The sequence below is a fragment of the Erpetoichthys calabaricus genome, chromosome 9 (assembly GCF_900747795.2).
Source record: "Erpetoichthys calabaricus chromosome 9, fErpCal1.3, whole genome shotgun sequence".
Lineage (NCBI taxonomy): Eukaryota > Metazoa > Chordata > Cladistia > Polypteriformes > Polypteridae > Erpetoichthys > Erpetoichthys calabaricus.
The window spans coordinates 157154455-157169655 of NC_041402.2; the positions used below are offsets into that span (position 1 = coordinate 157154455).

General features: G+C 37.9%; 1 protein-coding gene across 5 annotated transcripts in view; it reads left to right on the plus strand.

Annotated features, from left to right (window-relative positions):
• Positions 1-981: 981 nt before the first annotated feature.
• cadm1a (cell adhesion molecule 1a) overlaps positions 982-15201 on the plus strand; it is a 1142366-nt gene continuing 1128146 nt past the window's right edge. For 2 of the 5 annotated variants that reach the window (XM_051932362.1, XM_051932363.1), the window contains exon 1: positions 982-1134. In XM_051932362.1, the coding sequence (XP_051788322.1) occupies positions 1059-1134 (76 nt within the window). In that variant the 5' untranslated portion in view covers positions 982-1058. The remainder of the gene's footprint in view (positions 1135-15201) is intronic. The other 3 variants (XM_051932359.1, XM_051932361.1, XM_051932360.1) reach the window with 2 other exon arrangements.

The window sequence follows — 15201 nt, forward strand, 5'->3', positions numbered from 1 at the left end:
CTAACCTACAGAAATGCATTAATATTACATTAATGCAGAACATGTTATAATTAAAATTATTAAATGCAACAATTCAATACTAATAATAAAGTCAATATTACAATGGATTCTTTATGAGTGAAATAATTATTTTATCTGAACAACCACTATTATATGGCACCCATACTGCAAGTGATATCCTTTTTATTATATTTTCAGCTGATTTAATGTTCCATCCAAATACTGTATAACACATTGCAATTATTTAATATTATCTGTTTTTTACAGTTAAATAAGTATGTCGAATGGCAATATTTACTTTGTTCTCCACAAACCATTTGTACTGTGGCACTCATATTGGTGGAAGAGTAGCTGTTAATATTACTTGGACCTATCACAAATCCACGTAGGAGACAGTGTTGCTTCTCTGTTGTCCTCAGTTTAAAAATACATCAACAGAGGGCAGATTAGTATTTTTAAACACACATCTTACAAACATTTTAACATTTTCTATATTTTATCAAAAAACTCATTTTTATTAAATTACATATTTTGCAAATCGCACCCGTATAGCTCGCGGCATGGCTGCTACAATAAAACTCTTGCTTCACACATTTAATGAAATAGTGTATGTTCTCTTAAACACACAAAATTTATATTGTTTTGGCAATTTAATTAGCTTACTAAATACCATACTGTGTGTATCTTTTTAAAACGTACCTCAGCCGTATAAGCGCCCCTCAGACATGCACTGCAACATGACAGTCATACACGCTGCAGAGTAGTTTATTACCGAGCATAACCACCCCGTTATTAATGCGGTTGTACTTGAAAATAACTTGCTAGATAAATAAATGCACCACTAAGGTAGACAACGATAGCCTAAGAATCTCCGCTGCTATGTCCAAAGACACGACGAAGCCCACCTTTACCTTACGGTGACAGAAAACAGAGCCTAAATTGGTGATTACCCCTCCTGCTTAGCATAATGCATTCTGGCCCCGCCCCTTGGCATCTCATTATCGCTGCCTGCTCTCCGTAGGTGAAGCAGCGCCGCCAGTCTAAAGCAGGTGTCCAACATGGCGAACGTGGGGAGCGGATCTCTCTCTACATCTCTCTTTTTACTCTTCGTTTCTGCAGCTTTTCCTCTGAAAGGTAGGGGCTAAATGAACAAGCAATCTGTCGGAATACATTGTGTGTGGCTTAGTCTGTGGTGCTCATCTATCTTGCGTCGACCAGCTAAGAGCAAGTGGAAAGAAGAAACACTGCTGGGGATGCGGAGCAGAGATTGTTAGAATATTTGCTATGAGGGGGAGTGAAGCCTCAGAAAATTAGTCCCTGCACCGAGATTACTCATCAGAGCAATCGGGGTGCAAGGATCTAACAGAAAGAAGAAAGAAAGGAGCGGAGACGTTACAGCGGAGAAGTTGGCAGTAACGCGTGATCCGCTTTTAACAACTTTCCTTGCGGAAGTTGTTGACAAATGTGCTGGAAAAAAGAAAAGCAAGTTCTGCTGCATCTTCTCCTTCCGTTTTTCTGTGTGGTGCAAAGTGAGGAGATTTAGGGAAAGAATAAACAGTTAAAATGAAAGAAAAAGTACTTTGCACTTGCGAAGCAGGTGGACGAGTGTTTGCGCGCTCCGGTTTGTGCTGCTTTGGTCGCCAGCTCACGAGCGAAAGAACTAGTTCAGAAATATCCCCGTCACTAGCTTGGATTTATTATTTTTTAAATGCTGCGGAATTGTAATCGTGGGAGCTGTGACTTTAGAATATGCTGCATTTTGCATGAAGTTAAAATGCAACGGATTGCTTGGTTGTTTCGGTTTCTTATTATTTTAACACGTTGTAGCTTGCAAAGGAGTAAACACATTGCAAAAAAATGTTTTATCCGGTCTGCTGTGCACTGAAACAGTGACTAGGCATCTAAATATTCGTGGAGTAGAGATCCGTATTTTTAAAGCGAGAAATGTGAGAATTTGGAGCATAAGGATGCTGTTATTATGACACCCCCCCTCTTATCGACTGTGATTTGGCGGGCTGAAAGTCAGGCTTTTAAATCCCTCACAAATGTGTGACCGCAGCGGGGTGGAGGTTTAGAAAATCCTTATGGGTTCTATTTTTTCCTCCCTCTGTGTGTAAGCTTATATTTACTTAATTAAAGGGTAGTGGTTTACGAGGATCCGGGATCGGGCGCATTGCAGCTGCCGGTTTGTGTGTATGTGCATAAACATGTGTTTCAATGCATTTTTAGATATGCTCTTCTAGTGATTTTGCGATGCAGAGGAAATGTGAACACGTTATGTGTATGCGACGATGTGGCGACTAGCCACACCGCTGCGAATCTAGCGCGGGACCGTTGGAGCATCTGATTGTTTTGGCGAATGGGAGGAATATCGGGTTTATGCAAACGTTTACTGGCATTTTCGGATTTCGTGGGTGTTTTGTTGTATGCCATAAGTTATTAACATAAGTTTCTGCCGGGCAATTATTCATTTATATAGTAATTTTTTTTCGGGGGTGGGGGGTGCGTTCGTGATATGAGTTATAGTTCTAATTAGTCAGGCTTTGAGAAGCGAGTAGTCCTTGCCAACTGCTCGTGAACTGTTTGTCATCTTTGTGTTATTTATAGTATTGTATTTCTGATCTTGATCGTTGCAGTTCATTAGTAGAAATTGCATGCGGATCTTTTAGTTTGACTGCCATGCTAACGTCAGATTCGTTGGACACTATTTGCTTTAAAATCGTAATTGTTGTTTCCTACTAACTTGTTAACGGCGCGCGTCCTTCCCTTAAACAATCGGCAGCTGTGATCTGAGTCGTGGTTTTGTTCTTCTCCCTGCCGCCAGTGATCCAATGTGATTGTGCTGGAGCTTTTTGAAAGTAGCAGGTTTAGGAATGAAGAGGGCAGTGTTTACTTTGAATAAGGAAGAGAATCAAGTGAACGGATTTTTGAGCCCCGCTAGCCGCGTTCGTTTACATTTCGGATGCTTTTAAATTATGTTTTCCAAGCCGCGACTCAAGATTTTAAGTGAGAATGATTATGCGATTTGAATGCAAATAAGTAGTAGAACTTCTGTTAAAAGATCTAAAGTTAAGGTATCAACAAGTGTGCAGCATCTTTGTATAGGCGCCGCGCGGATCATTTCGCACATGCGTTCGCCTCGTTGTGATTGGAAGGGGGGGGGGGGGGGTTTGGGCAACATGTTAGCACTCTTTACTGCCAATCCACACAGTGGTTCCCGATCTCGTATATTTTCTACGCAATTGGGAAATATTGCACAGAACTGGCAATCGGTCTGTGATTAACACCCCCTCCACTCATATGCAGTGCGTTTAGAAAAAAAAATAGGGATCGAGTACCGCCGCCTGTTGCTGGATCGCTGTAACTTCTAAAAGAGTGGGGGGCTTGCTCCTTATTTAACTTAAAAGGAGGGCTGCGCAGAATGTTTTACTGCAAGGATGCGCATTCGTAAAAAAGGATTTGTTTAGTGCTGCTCCGTGTAACAGCGCTTGCCACGCGATCAAGGATGACGTACTGCAACGGTGTGTTTAGCGTGCACAGTGTCGATTTATAAATTTAATGTGTAGGGGCTGTTCTCTGTAGCGTCGTCCACTCTAGATCACTCACATATATCACTTCGTTCTCGCAGTAAACAACGACATGCGTTGCCTCTGTGTACTATATTTCCATTCATCGTTTTGTGTCTCTCTCCTTCCTCCATTGCTTATTTAGGCTTCCCTATGATTTCCAATCCCTATCATTGACGCACACAATCTGTTCCGCTAATATTTCCGTTCTCCTCCACATTTCAGGTTTAAATACTATTTCAGCACACATCAACTGTCGTGTTTACTGTCCATCTTTTTTCGTGCCTTTTATTCCATTTGTTTTATGTTAATTTCATAATTTCGTTATCCCGTAATATATATGAAAGTACGCAGGTCTGATGAATAATTGCATATCAATCGTCATACCTCTTTATCATCTTACTTTCATATTCGATCTAATTCGAGATCACTATAATGGATCCCCAGAAGCTTCGCAAAGCACGAGCACGCATTTGGATCGCTTAGCGTCATCGTAAAGCGCTGCTTTAACAAATCATTTTCTTTCTCTGCTTTGCCCGCTTTAATAGCTTGCTTCTATTTCTGTGTGTATTTTAGTAATGTCCTACTACCGTGCTAAGTGGAAACAATCACAGGCATGGTTTCCAGTTCCATTAGCTGATGTGAGTGATGTGCGGCATGTCATCTTGAATGTAGAGATGCTTTTTCACTCTAGCAGACTTGTTGAATTGAGGGAAGAGGAGTCGTTTGTTAGCATTGACCCCCCCCCCCCATAAATCTTTTGAAGAAAATGGTAAACTGCCCAATCATTTCACCTCACAGTTTAGGCATTTCTGCCAGTTTCCATTTCCTTTTTAGGTTTTTAGGCAAGTTTTTCTAGTTTTAATTTTCCTAACAAATTACAGGGCAAGGGTTCCAACAGTGCCAAGCAGTTGTAAACCTTATAATTTATTTATTTACTTTTAGCTCTTATTAAAGCACTGTCAGACCTTTATATTTGTTTAAAAATGCATTCTGCATTTTTTAAATTTATGTTCTGCTTGGTGAGATAAGCTTTGTATTAAGGAATAAAAAGACCTGATTAATTTGCTTCAACCATAGTCAGCTTGCAGTAGAAGCTGTCTTAAGACACGATAAATAGAATATGAGACTTCCGTTTCATCCCACAGACAAGGGGTGGTGGGGATGGTGAAGGTTTTCTAATTACTTTGTCTGCCTCTTGCCAACATTTACCCTTTGCTCACCTGTGGCTTTTGTTTTTTTTGCTACAGTGGATGTTGTAAAAAAATGAATTAAACAAAAAGAATAATAAAAAAAAAAAGCAGTCCCTGCAAGACGAGTAAGTGATTTCTCTCACACATTAGCTTTCCGTTTCTGTCTGCTTATCAGTAATCCTCTCATTGCGAATGTAAACAGTGAAGGCCCTGCTGACCTTTCTGGTATAGCATTTTGCCACAGATTTGACTGTATTTGTAAACAGTTATAATCCAGACGCTGAGTCTGTCTCATTCATTAGGTTTGATTGTGAGCGAAGCATTGGTGCAGCAGTGGGTGACACCAGAGTATCTCGTCCATGCACATTTGGCAGTTGCACCTCATATTAAATCTTTCCACCTGTCCCTGCTCCCACTTGAAAAGAAAAAAAAAAAAAAAAAAAAACAATTCAGAGAAACATTTTCAGCTCTAACGATCACAACATCTTTCTAAGGTATCTCAATGAATGGTTCAGTGCTGATAAAAAGTTGTGCTGTGTATTGCATCTGCACAGAAAAACTTCTGAAAGATGAATGGAGACAAGTACAAAGATGGGTTAAATTAACTCGCATTCATGGCTTGTCACTTTACTCTATTGGCACCATAGTTTGAAGAAAAAAACATTAATTAATTAATTTATTCCATGTATCAATGATGGGAACGGCGGTAAAGGGCTAAGACGTTGGGCGAGTGCAGAGCAGCAGGCCCTTTGAAAGGCTGGCAAGTGTTAGGTGGTGTGTTTTTTTTGTTTTTTTTCAATTAAATATGTTTCTAATGCTAAATTCACTCGGTGTTCCACACATTCTATTAGTTATTGATGGTACTGTATGCGCTTTGAATATCTTTTTTTTTTTTTTTTGTCTTTATTTTTTTCTCCCCTCCGCTTTCAAGTCAAAGCAGTAAATGGTTACATTTTTAAGACCATTTCTTTGTCTTTATAAAGTAGCATCTCCAGCTTGTGACATTCTACACACATTCATTCTCTGCTTAAACAAAGAGAAAAACAAAGACAAATAAAAGTAGAGATTTTTTACTTGGCAAAACCTGGTATACCAGTCCTTGCCAGAAGGTGGCAGGGGACTGGTCCAGTAACCTTACGTGGCACTTTATTTTAGTCATTGGTTCTGATTTCTCCTTGTCCATTTGATTGTGCTTTAATTTGCTTTAAATGAAACCTGTGGCAAACATTAAAATGGGCGCAGAAAATTAATGATTGAATGAATGCTAAATATTCATTTGCCTCATTTTGGTGAATTGTTCTGCCCGCTCTTCAACATGTGCAATATTTTAGTGGAGTTTAAGCTGTTTTGAGGTGGGAATTGAGGTGATAATGGTTCTGCCTCTCTGAGGTGATTGAAATCGTTAGCAATATTTTTATACTTTATGTATAATCTTTATATAATGTGTTGTACTATTTGTTTCAGTGTAACAAGGTGCTGGGTTGAGTAATGTAGAGCAGTTACTTGCAACAGGCAGCATCTTTTTCAAGAATAAGGGCTTCATCTCTCCTGCTTCTTTAGACCTACATGTGGAGGTCTATTCGCAATTTGTGCCTTTGAATCCCCATCAGCTCTGAGCCTTAAATGCCTGATTTAAAAACCTGTCTCATTTCAATAAAGTCCTTCCTGCTTCCATTTAATCCAGGACACTTAATTTACACCTTGTACCTTGCCCTTTTAATGTGCTGCCTTGTTGACTTTACTGTTTTGCCTGTGATCATATTAATCTCCTGAATGTTCATTTTCGTTGATTAAATAAACTTCTGTGTGAAGATGACAATTGCTTTGTGGAGTGTTTTACTATAGTACACACTATGAAATGTTCTGTATACTTAAGATCATTTTATGGCTTTTCAGTGGGTGTAGCATTGCCACTTCTTAAAGTCTGGACCCTTGTTCAGCGCTGTTTAGGAGCTTGTGTAGACTTGGAATGCGTTCCTTCAGTTCTCAACGATGCTTTCACTGCTTTCCAAGTTATAAATTGAGCTGTCAGAATTAGTCTTTAAATATTGAATGACTTCTGAAGTGCTACTGACATTCCTTCCTGGGCCTGTTTTTGCTTTGTCCCTTTCGCCTTGAGCTTCAGCTTCACGAAGCCATGCCTAGGTCTGCACAGATGCTGAACTTGATCTAGAAGAACAATGGATGTTACCCTGTTTTTATGATATCTGAATTACCAGAAATCTGATTTTTTTCTTGAATGTTTTCCTCTTCTTCAAGTTGCAATTATAAATTGGACCATTGATATTTATTTTTGTTAACCTAGGTTCTGAGTTGAGCAATGCACTCCCATAGTGGTTAGTTCTACTGCCTGTCAGCTTCATAGTCCAGCACTCAAATAGCAGGAAAGACCACTGTTGCTCTAGTCTTACCCTCAGTTGGCATTTTTGATTCCTATCTTGCATCCGGTGTTGCTCATATAAACTACAACTTCATGTGATCTACTTCTGAGATGATTTTTTGCCATTTTCTATGTTTGGTGGTACTTGAATCAAACAAATCCATAAATTCCAGCCTCAGAAGTTCACAAATGACAAGCACTTGAATGCTGCAGTATTTTGTTTAGAGTAAGAGTGAATATAATTTGATGCAGATCTCCAGAGTTTTTGGTCTCATGTCCAGTCTCCACTCCGATTTTTCATCAGCATTCACTGTTTATCCCCATTTCGTAGTTAAGTCTTGGTTATCTCACTTTCCCATGCAAGCCGTTTGTATATATTGTCTTATAGAGAAAAACATACAGTGCATTTATTTATGAATACATATATTGTGCTGAAATGCTGCATTCTTTCAGTGAAAACTGATCTCTCTCTGACCAACCGAAGCATTGAGCATAAAAATGAGTGACTTAGTTTGGAAAACGAAAATAATGTTTCTATAGCTTGTGGCTATATCACTGTACCACTGTCGTAACAGGTTAAAAAAAACTCCATAATGAAATAAAGAAAAAAGGCATACTAATACTGAGGGCTTTATGGAGGCAGTGTTGTTAGCTTTTCTGATTCATGGATCCACAGTCTTTGGTTCAAACCTAGCACACAGTTCCTGTCTGTGTAGAGTTTCAGTTTTCTGTTTAGGTCAGGTTTTCCTCCCACATCCCAGATACTTTCAGGTTTGATTCATTCATAATAGAATTTAGGTCACATGTAAGAATTTGCGTGTGAGAACCCAGAGATGGACTGGCATCTCATCCAGGGTTGGATTCTGCCTGGCACTGGGTCAGCCCACACTAAAGCAATAATTTGGATTACAGTAAGCAGGTTTTAATATTTTATTTCATAGATGACTGACATGTTAACTGTTCATTTTGGCACATCTGTATATTATTTATGTTTGTGCATTATATGTGCTTATGTTTTAAGAGTGTGCCTTATCTCTGTTATTGTACATAGCTTTCACCTCAACAGCCTGGTCTCTGATTATGTCTCTATATACTTTTTTTGTGCATGTACCCTGTAAACGATGTTTGTATGTATCAATTATCAATGGCATTTTCTCAAATATATATACAGTACATTTTTAACCACCTGTCAGTGTGTGTACTTATTTTGAACTTGTGTAGATAGTCACAGCAAGCTTCATTCTCTGCACTTTATTTATACACATGGTCATATATTAATAGTAATAGTAACCGCGTCTTTGTTGAGGTAGTGAGCTTTATCCCGTGAGAAGAATGAATATGCAGATTAGGTGTTCTCAGGTTTATAACTGTCTAACTACATGATAACTATAATTACTATGATTGACGTTTCAAAGTTATTCAGAAAAGAAAAATTGTATTTTAAGCAGGTGTTTTGTTCCAGGCAAACACAGGGCATTATTTAAACAGTTTTAAAGAAGGCAATTAAATGTTTTAAAAAGTTGCAGTCTCTTCCCTGTACATATTCAGTGCTTCAACGTCCAGAAACCTTCTAGCATTTTATATATCTTTATCAACCACAGTATATTGGTAATTAAGTAATTTTATAGATTTGCTCAATGATAATAAATACTGTAATAACAAATATGAACTGAAGGTTCAGAAATTTACCTTACTAAATGTTATACTTGATGTACAATATTCTGTTGTTAAAATACCATATTCCTGCATTTTTCTAGCCCTTCTTTGCTGTCATCGTTAAACTACGATGTGTTTGTAGTTCCCCATAAAGAGCTCTTTTCTAAGTCTGTCTTAATGTTTAAGCTAGAAGAATGAAATGCAGATAGCAGGACATGTCTAGAGCCAACAATTATCCACAGGCAATATATAAAGCTGACAAAGCCTAAGTTTAGCAGCACGACACAGCGATTGGGTCTGTGGTTAGCCAAAGCACATCTTGTGGTGTCAGGAAAGTCTTGTGAGAAACCTAGATGCTGCTGTTGCTGCTTAGCAGTTATTCTGTGATGGTACGATAATTCATTGTTTATGTCAGCAGATAACCGCTTGGTGTGGGTGGGTGTGTTTTTGGTTTTTAACTTGAAAGTCTCCTGAACCACTGACATTTTGTGCTGGGTCCTTATCTGTGCTTTGTTTGCCCTAAACTGTTTCCCAATTGCTTGATGAGGTGCATTTTAACTTTTTATATATATATATATTTTTAAATCAATTAAATTGATTATTGGTGACACACATACTGTAGGTTCTAAAACATCATGCAAAGCTGCAAATAGTTGAAGACTGCCGATTATACTGGATGTAATATAGTACCTTATAATCATAACTATTGGTGAACCAGTCAGTATACTTTAACACACATCCATTATAGAGATACTGTATGTATGCATTTGAAATATTTTGCTGCTCCCCTTTTCCAGTAAGAGTGTTCAGTTAGGCTCCAGAAAGCGTTCTATTCTGTGTTGTATGCGTATTGTTGTGCGTGTTTTAAACTTTTGTGATTTTGATAGTTCATTTTGTTAAGCCTTTTCAAACTTTAGACTTTATTCTTGGAACTTTTGCTTTGAATCCCTAAGCTGATGGGAAAACTGCTGAAGGTTTTTGCTGCTTGTTCATTTTGGCACGCTTGACTAGCTTTTGCTTTTCTGAAGTGGTTACCCTTGCTAACATTTGACATTTGTGCAGTCCAAATGGTGACTTTCTAATTTTATACTCCTCTTGTTGTGTTTTTTTTTTTTTTTTGCGCTACTCTGTGTGTTGCTGTAAGTACAGTTTCTGATTCCTGAAACAAAGCTCCCTCAATGTACTACTGATTTGTGTATGCTTCCCACACTTTCTTTTAAACTGAAGATTTCAATCTCTTTTTACTAGATAAAGGAAGCTCCCCGAGGTATGAACCTGAGTGATGACAGCAATGGCTCGGGACCAGGCAGCATCATTTTGTTACAAAAGCATCAATAATCTTGTAAGGCGATGTCAGAAATATGCAGTTAAAATTGGTGGTGGTTGTGAAATGGACTTCTAACCTTTTGAGAAATAATGGATAACTGACACATTCACTTTACCTTCTTGCTCTTCTCTCTTGTATTGCACCCTTTTGTGTAATCTCACCCTTTCTGTTTGACGTCTTTTTTGCACGTGCACGGTGTCCAGTCAGTTTTCTGGATGTGATGGTGCCATGTTTGTTTTTGGTGGATTAGCTTTGAAACTTCTTAGCCTTTCACACTTGCCTGAGTGTATCTGGCAGCTGGTCTTTGGTTTGCAGTTCCCTATTCTTTACTGCTTATTGTTTTGTGACCACTCACTTCTGGGCTTACAAGAAGTTGATGAAAAGTACAGTTTCAAAAAACAACAAACAGCACAAAGCTGCAATATACTAAAAAGTGCAGTAGCATTTTAATAGGCGCAGAGTTCAGTTTTGGATTTTTAGAGGGCAGAGCTGCATTCGAACGTGGCAACAACCGATGCAAGGCACAAATCTGTCCTGAAGAAGATCTGGAGACACTAAGATTCCATTATCTACTCCATCTCACCAAAAAGTTAATTTTGAAGAATTCGGAGTAAACTGTGGTTTCACATTTAATTTTCAGAAAGGTCAATGCAGTCTTATTGCCAGTATATGACAGTGGCAGAATAGCACAGATGGCAGCATGTCCGACTTCACGCCAGTGGCATTGTGGTTTTTATTTCTGCCTGCATGATTTGTTTTTTCTTTTTTTTTTTTTTCTTTCATCCTTGTTTTATGTACATAAATATATGCACAAGGATAATCTGTTAGAGATAGAAGAGATATTTTTGCACCGATAAATTATTTTTGTCATACAAATTTTTTCTCACTTTGTTTTGAAAATGTAGAAAATTTGACTCGGTTTTCTGTCCATCTCTTATAAAATACATGCACATCTTAATATATGTTGTAATGTTTCCAGACAATAAAATTTATATCTTTTGACTTCCTTAGAATTTTCCATCGCCATCTTCTATGTTCTTGTATTTTAAGCTGATTATATTATCAGGTTCCCTTAAGTAATCTGAACCATGGCTGTTTCTATCCATTCTGCCGTATTCTTTATTAGTTTACATGTCTCACTTGCTCTTTTGCACAGTTATGCATCTGGGAATTTAACATTATCACTTCAGGTCATAAGTATGTTGTTAGTGTTCCATAAATTTCTCTGTTCATATATGGACTGTCATGGTAACTGTTTTATCTATTGCACTACGAAAAGTTAAGTTTGCAGAGTGCAAACCTGAAATGCTGCTAGTACTGTACCATCCATTTTCTAAGTCTACTTAGCAGGGTCATGGGTGGTTGGAGCCCATCTCTGCAAGTTCAGGGCAACATTGCATTTCAGGAGAACACACACACGCACCCACTAGAGCCATTTTACTAATGCCAGTCCACCTAACCTGCTTGTCTTTTAACTGCCAAGAGAACATGCAAACTCCACAAAAAGAGGACATAGGACCGCAAACCCAGGTGTCCTTACTTAGAAGCAGTGGGGCTACCAGTAATTAAATATAACTGTTAATTTGATTGTGGGCATATATTTCTTGGAATAAAGGGGACAAAATTGGTCCAGAAGTCAAGAGCACCAATAAAGGCATTCCGTTCATAGTTCAGTCTGTCCTTATCCTATGTGTTTCTGGGGTAGGTTCTAGCCCATTACAATAAATTATTCTTTGTGGGTTATAGACAATAATAGACGTGGTGTCCCAATATTTAGTGTAGGTCTTGCTGCTCTCAGATGAAACTATGTGAGTTGCACACTCTGTGGATTGTGCTTGTTCTTATACTGTAGTTAACATGTATTTTATTCAGAAACATGGAGTATTTGATGAGTGGGAGGGACCAGAAGATGAGTTTTTAAGGTTGTTTGTGATTAAAAATTAGCCCAGTGTGGGCATGGATGTTTGTGCCTAGTAATAGGGAGGAACCATCATTTAGATAGGCACTAGTCTATCTTTTAAAAAGGATGAATCGAGTAATAATAGTATGTTTTTACAGTTTGTTTTGCCCATATTTAACTGTTCTACACTGCCATAATTTATTCTCAATACAATCAATACAATTTTGATGATGATGCACCAGACAGACTGGCTTTGTGCAGAATGTAACAAAAGTTTTCTGACCATCTTAATACAATTTGGGTTGTGGGGGAGCCAAAGCCTATGTCGGCATCATCAGGCATATATGTTTTAAGTGTTTTACACTGCCATAAAAAGTATAATTTATTGGAATTCTCAATAAAATCATTACAGTTACAACTATTGGTGATGATGATGCACCAGACTGGCTTTGTGCAGAATGTAACAAAAGTTTTCTGGCCACCTTAATACAGTTTGGGTTGTGGGGTAGCCAAAGCCTACATTGGCATCAACGGACACAGGGCAGAAAACAGCCATGAATGGGGAAGCTGTCCATCAAAGGGCCAATTCACGCATACTTTCATACTTGCACCTGACCAGTTTAAAGTTAATTCCACATAAATTTGACTGGACACGGAAAATCAAACCCACAATGCTGGATCATTTAGGCAGCAGTGCTAACCATCACTTCATTTAGTATTCCTCTATAACAGGGGTTCTTAACCTGAAGTCTGTGGGTTTTAAGTCTACAGCACAAAGTGTACAAAAATTGAACTGAATACTTTTTGAATAAACTATGTATACTGTAAATACATTCAGGAAAAGGCTGCTTTATACAGTTTTGTGTGTTAGTCTGGCCACTTCTTTGTTTTTTAAGAGGCTGAGAATGGCTGTTTTTTTATACAATCAATTTTGTAACAATGCATTTTGAAGTTGTCTGCTTGTTTTGCAAATGGTTTTCATCAGAATAGTTTTTGTGTTGAATAAAGGGCTGATTTAAATACATGCTTGCTTTGCATTTATTTAATTATTTCATAAATCATTAAGGATGGCATTGAAGCTGTGAAATTAGACAGAGCACAAAACCCACGATTCTGTAAATTCAGCACATTGCTAATAGTAATAAATAGGCTTAATAGAAGATTAAGTATGGAGCATTTTGCTAAGTATTCGCTTTGAAGTGTCCAGTGTGTATGGGCCTTTTCTTGGCAATCACAGCATCTAATACATCTCACATAAAACACGGATGACAGAGCAGGTAATTGGGGCTGAAAGTTTTTCCTGATGGATTAGGCCATGCGTATTTGAGCTAAGCCATAGTGCTCATTAATGGGGACCTAAAAACCTATACAAACAAGTTTGACTGCGCTTATAGCTTTCACGTATAATTTGTGCTCCTACTCGGAGAAGATGATTATAGAAGGCTAATAATATTGATATTTTAGAGGGTCAAAAAGTTGTATACTTTCAGAAATGGCAAAAACGGTCTAAATTCATTTAGTATAGCTGGTGTCTTTTCATAACTGCAGTTTTTGGTTAACAGTGTTGACAAGATGAAAAGCGATGTGAAGCAAACATTCATTAAAATCTCTCAGCAGAGCGCACTCTGGTAGCCCAGAGGAGTTAGATTATGGGCAGTGTCTAATGTCTGTGTCCATCCGTTCATTCTTCTGAGGAATATTTGATAAAAGAAGACCATGATGCTGACGTGTTCTTGCTTTTAATTTACAGGTAGAATTTAGGTATGTTATGTTTTGTGACTCATGATCTACATTTATAAGCACACCTATTCAAACCACCCACCTGTAAATTGGAAAAGATGTAATATACATGGCATAGCATTTTCAAACTCTTATGAACTGATATAAGGTATTGGCAGCTAGAGTCTATGGTGGCAGCACCGGATATTATTATTATAAAATGTGAGTATGTAGCGTTTATATATGTATTACACAAAGTGTATTGCATGCAAAAGTACATATGACACAGTCTCATGTCGTAATTAAATTTTAAGATTGTTTTTCTATTAAAATGCAAGATTATTGGTCAGGAGTCTCTTCTGGCAAAATTGTTCACGGTCAATTCCTGTCTTAGGCCCAAAGTGTCCACCCATCAAAGGGCAGATCCATTCTGGGCCAGTGTGGAGTTGCCAATTACCAGTCTGTCAGTCAACTTTATTTCTTCTAACATCATAAAGCATTTACAAAGCAAATTACAATGCAAGATAAAATGAATCCCATGTGCTTAAAAGTTGATTCTAGTTTAAGTGCAGCTCCCATTTTCTGATCTTATGCCCTAGATTCTATGTAGCAATGAGGGCTGGCCTTTGTGTCCTTCTTTTATTTGCTTAATCCTGCTGTCTTTCTTGCTTTATTTCTTTAGTGTTATCTCTTTTCTTATGTGATCATGGCTTCTTACTGTATTTCTTGAGCACAGCTTTCTGTTTTATTGAAAATATTAAGTAAAAGCTCTGTCTCCTATTTCATGAACTTGCTTATTCCATTCCACTTTTAGGAAGCAGACCCATTCCTGACAGCACTGAAATAAAGGCAGACTGAAACCCTGGTTAAGATTGTCGACCCCTGCAGTGTCCCCTTAAACAGTGCGCATGTCACCCGAGTTATACCAGGACAGTTTAGAGTTGCCATTCAACAGAACATGCACCTGTGTGATGCTGAAGAAAACATTGGTGTATTAATAGAGAACACAAGAAGAATGCATCCAGATCCATTGTGGCACCATTTTCTTAGTAAATCTAATAAATATACGGATCAATATAGTTTGTGAATGTGTATGTAATGCACATACTGCATACAATGTTAACTAATAATAGATTCTAAAATTAAAAATGGTTTAGTGAATATGTTCACTTGTTCCCCCTCTTTTTTTTTTTTTTTTTTTTTTTTTAATGCAGACCCCCGTGACCCTGTGTTGGGAATCAGCGGGTTGGAGAATGGATGGATGGATGGATAATACTATTTAATTATTGTTCCCCAAACTGTCTCTTCTAAAAAATGGTCTGCAATTAACCTCCTTAGCTTTATGTTTACCCCTGGAAAAAGAGCCAAATACATTCACTTTTTTCCAACAGGGACTAAAAGTTATATTTAACAGAAACATTTTAACATTAAAATGCCAACATAAATACAGTTGGAAAGGT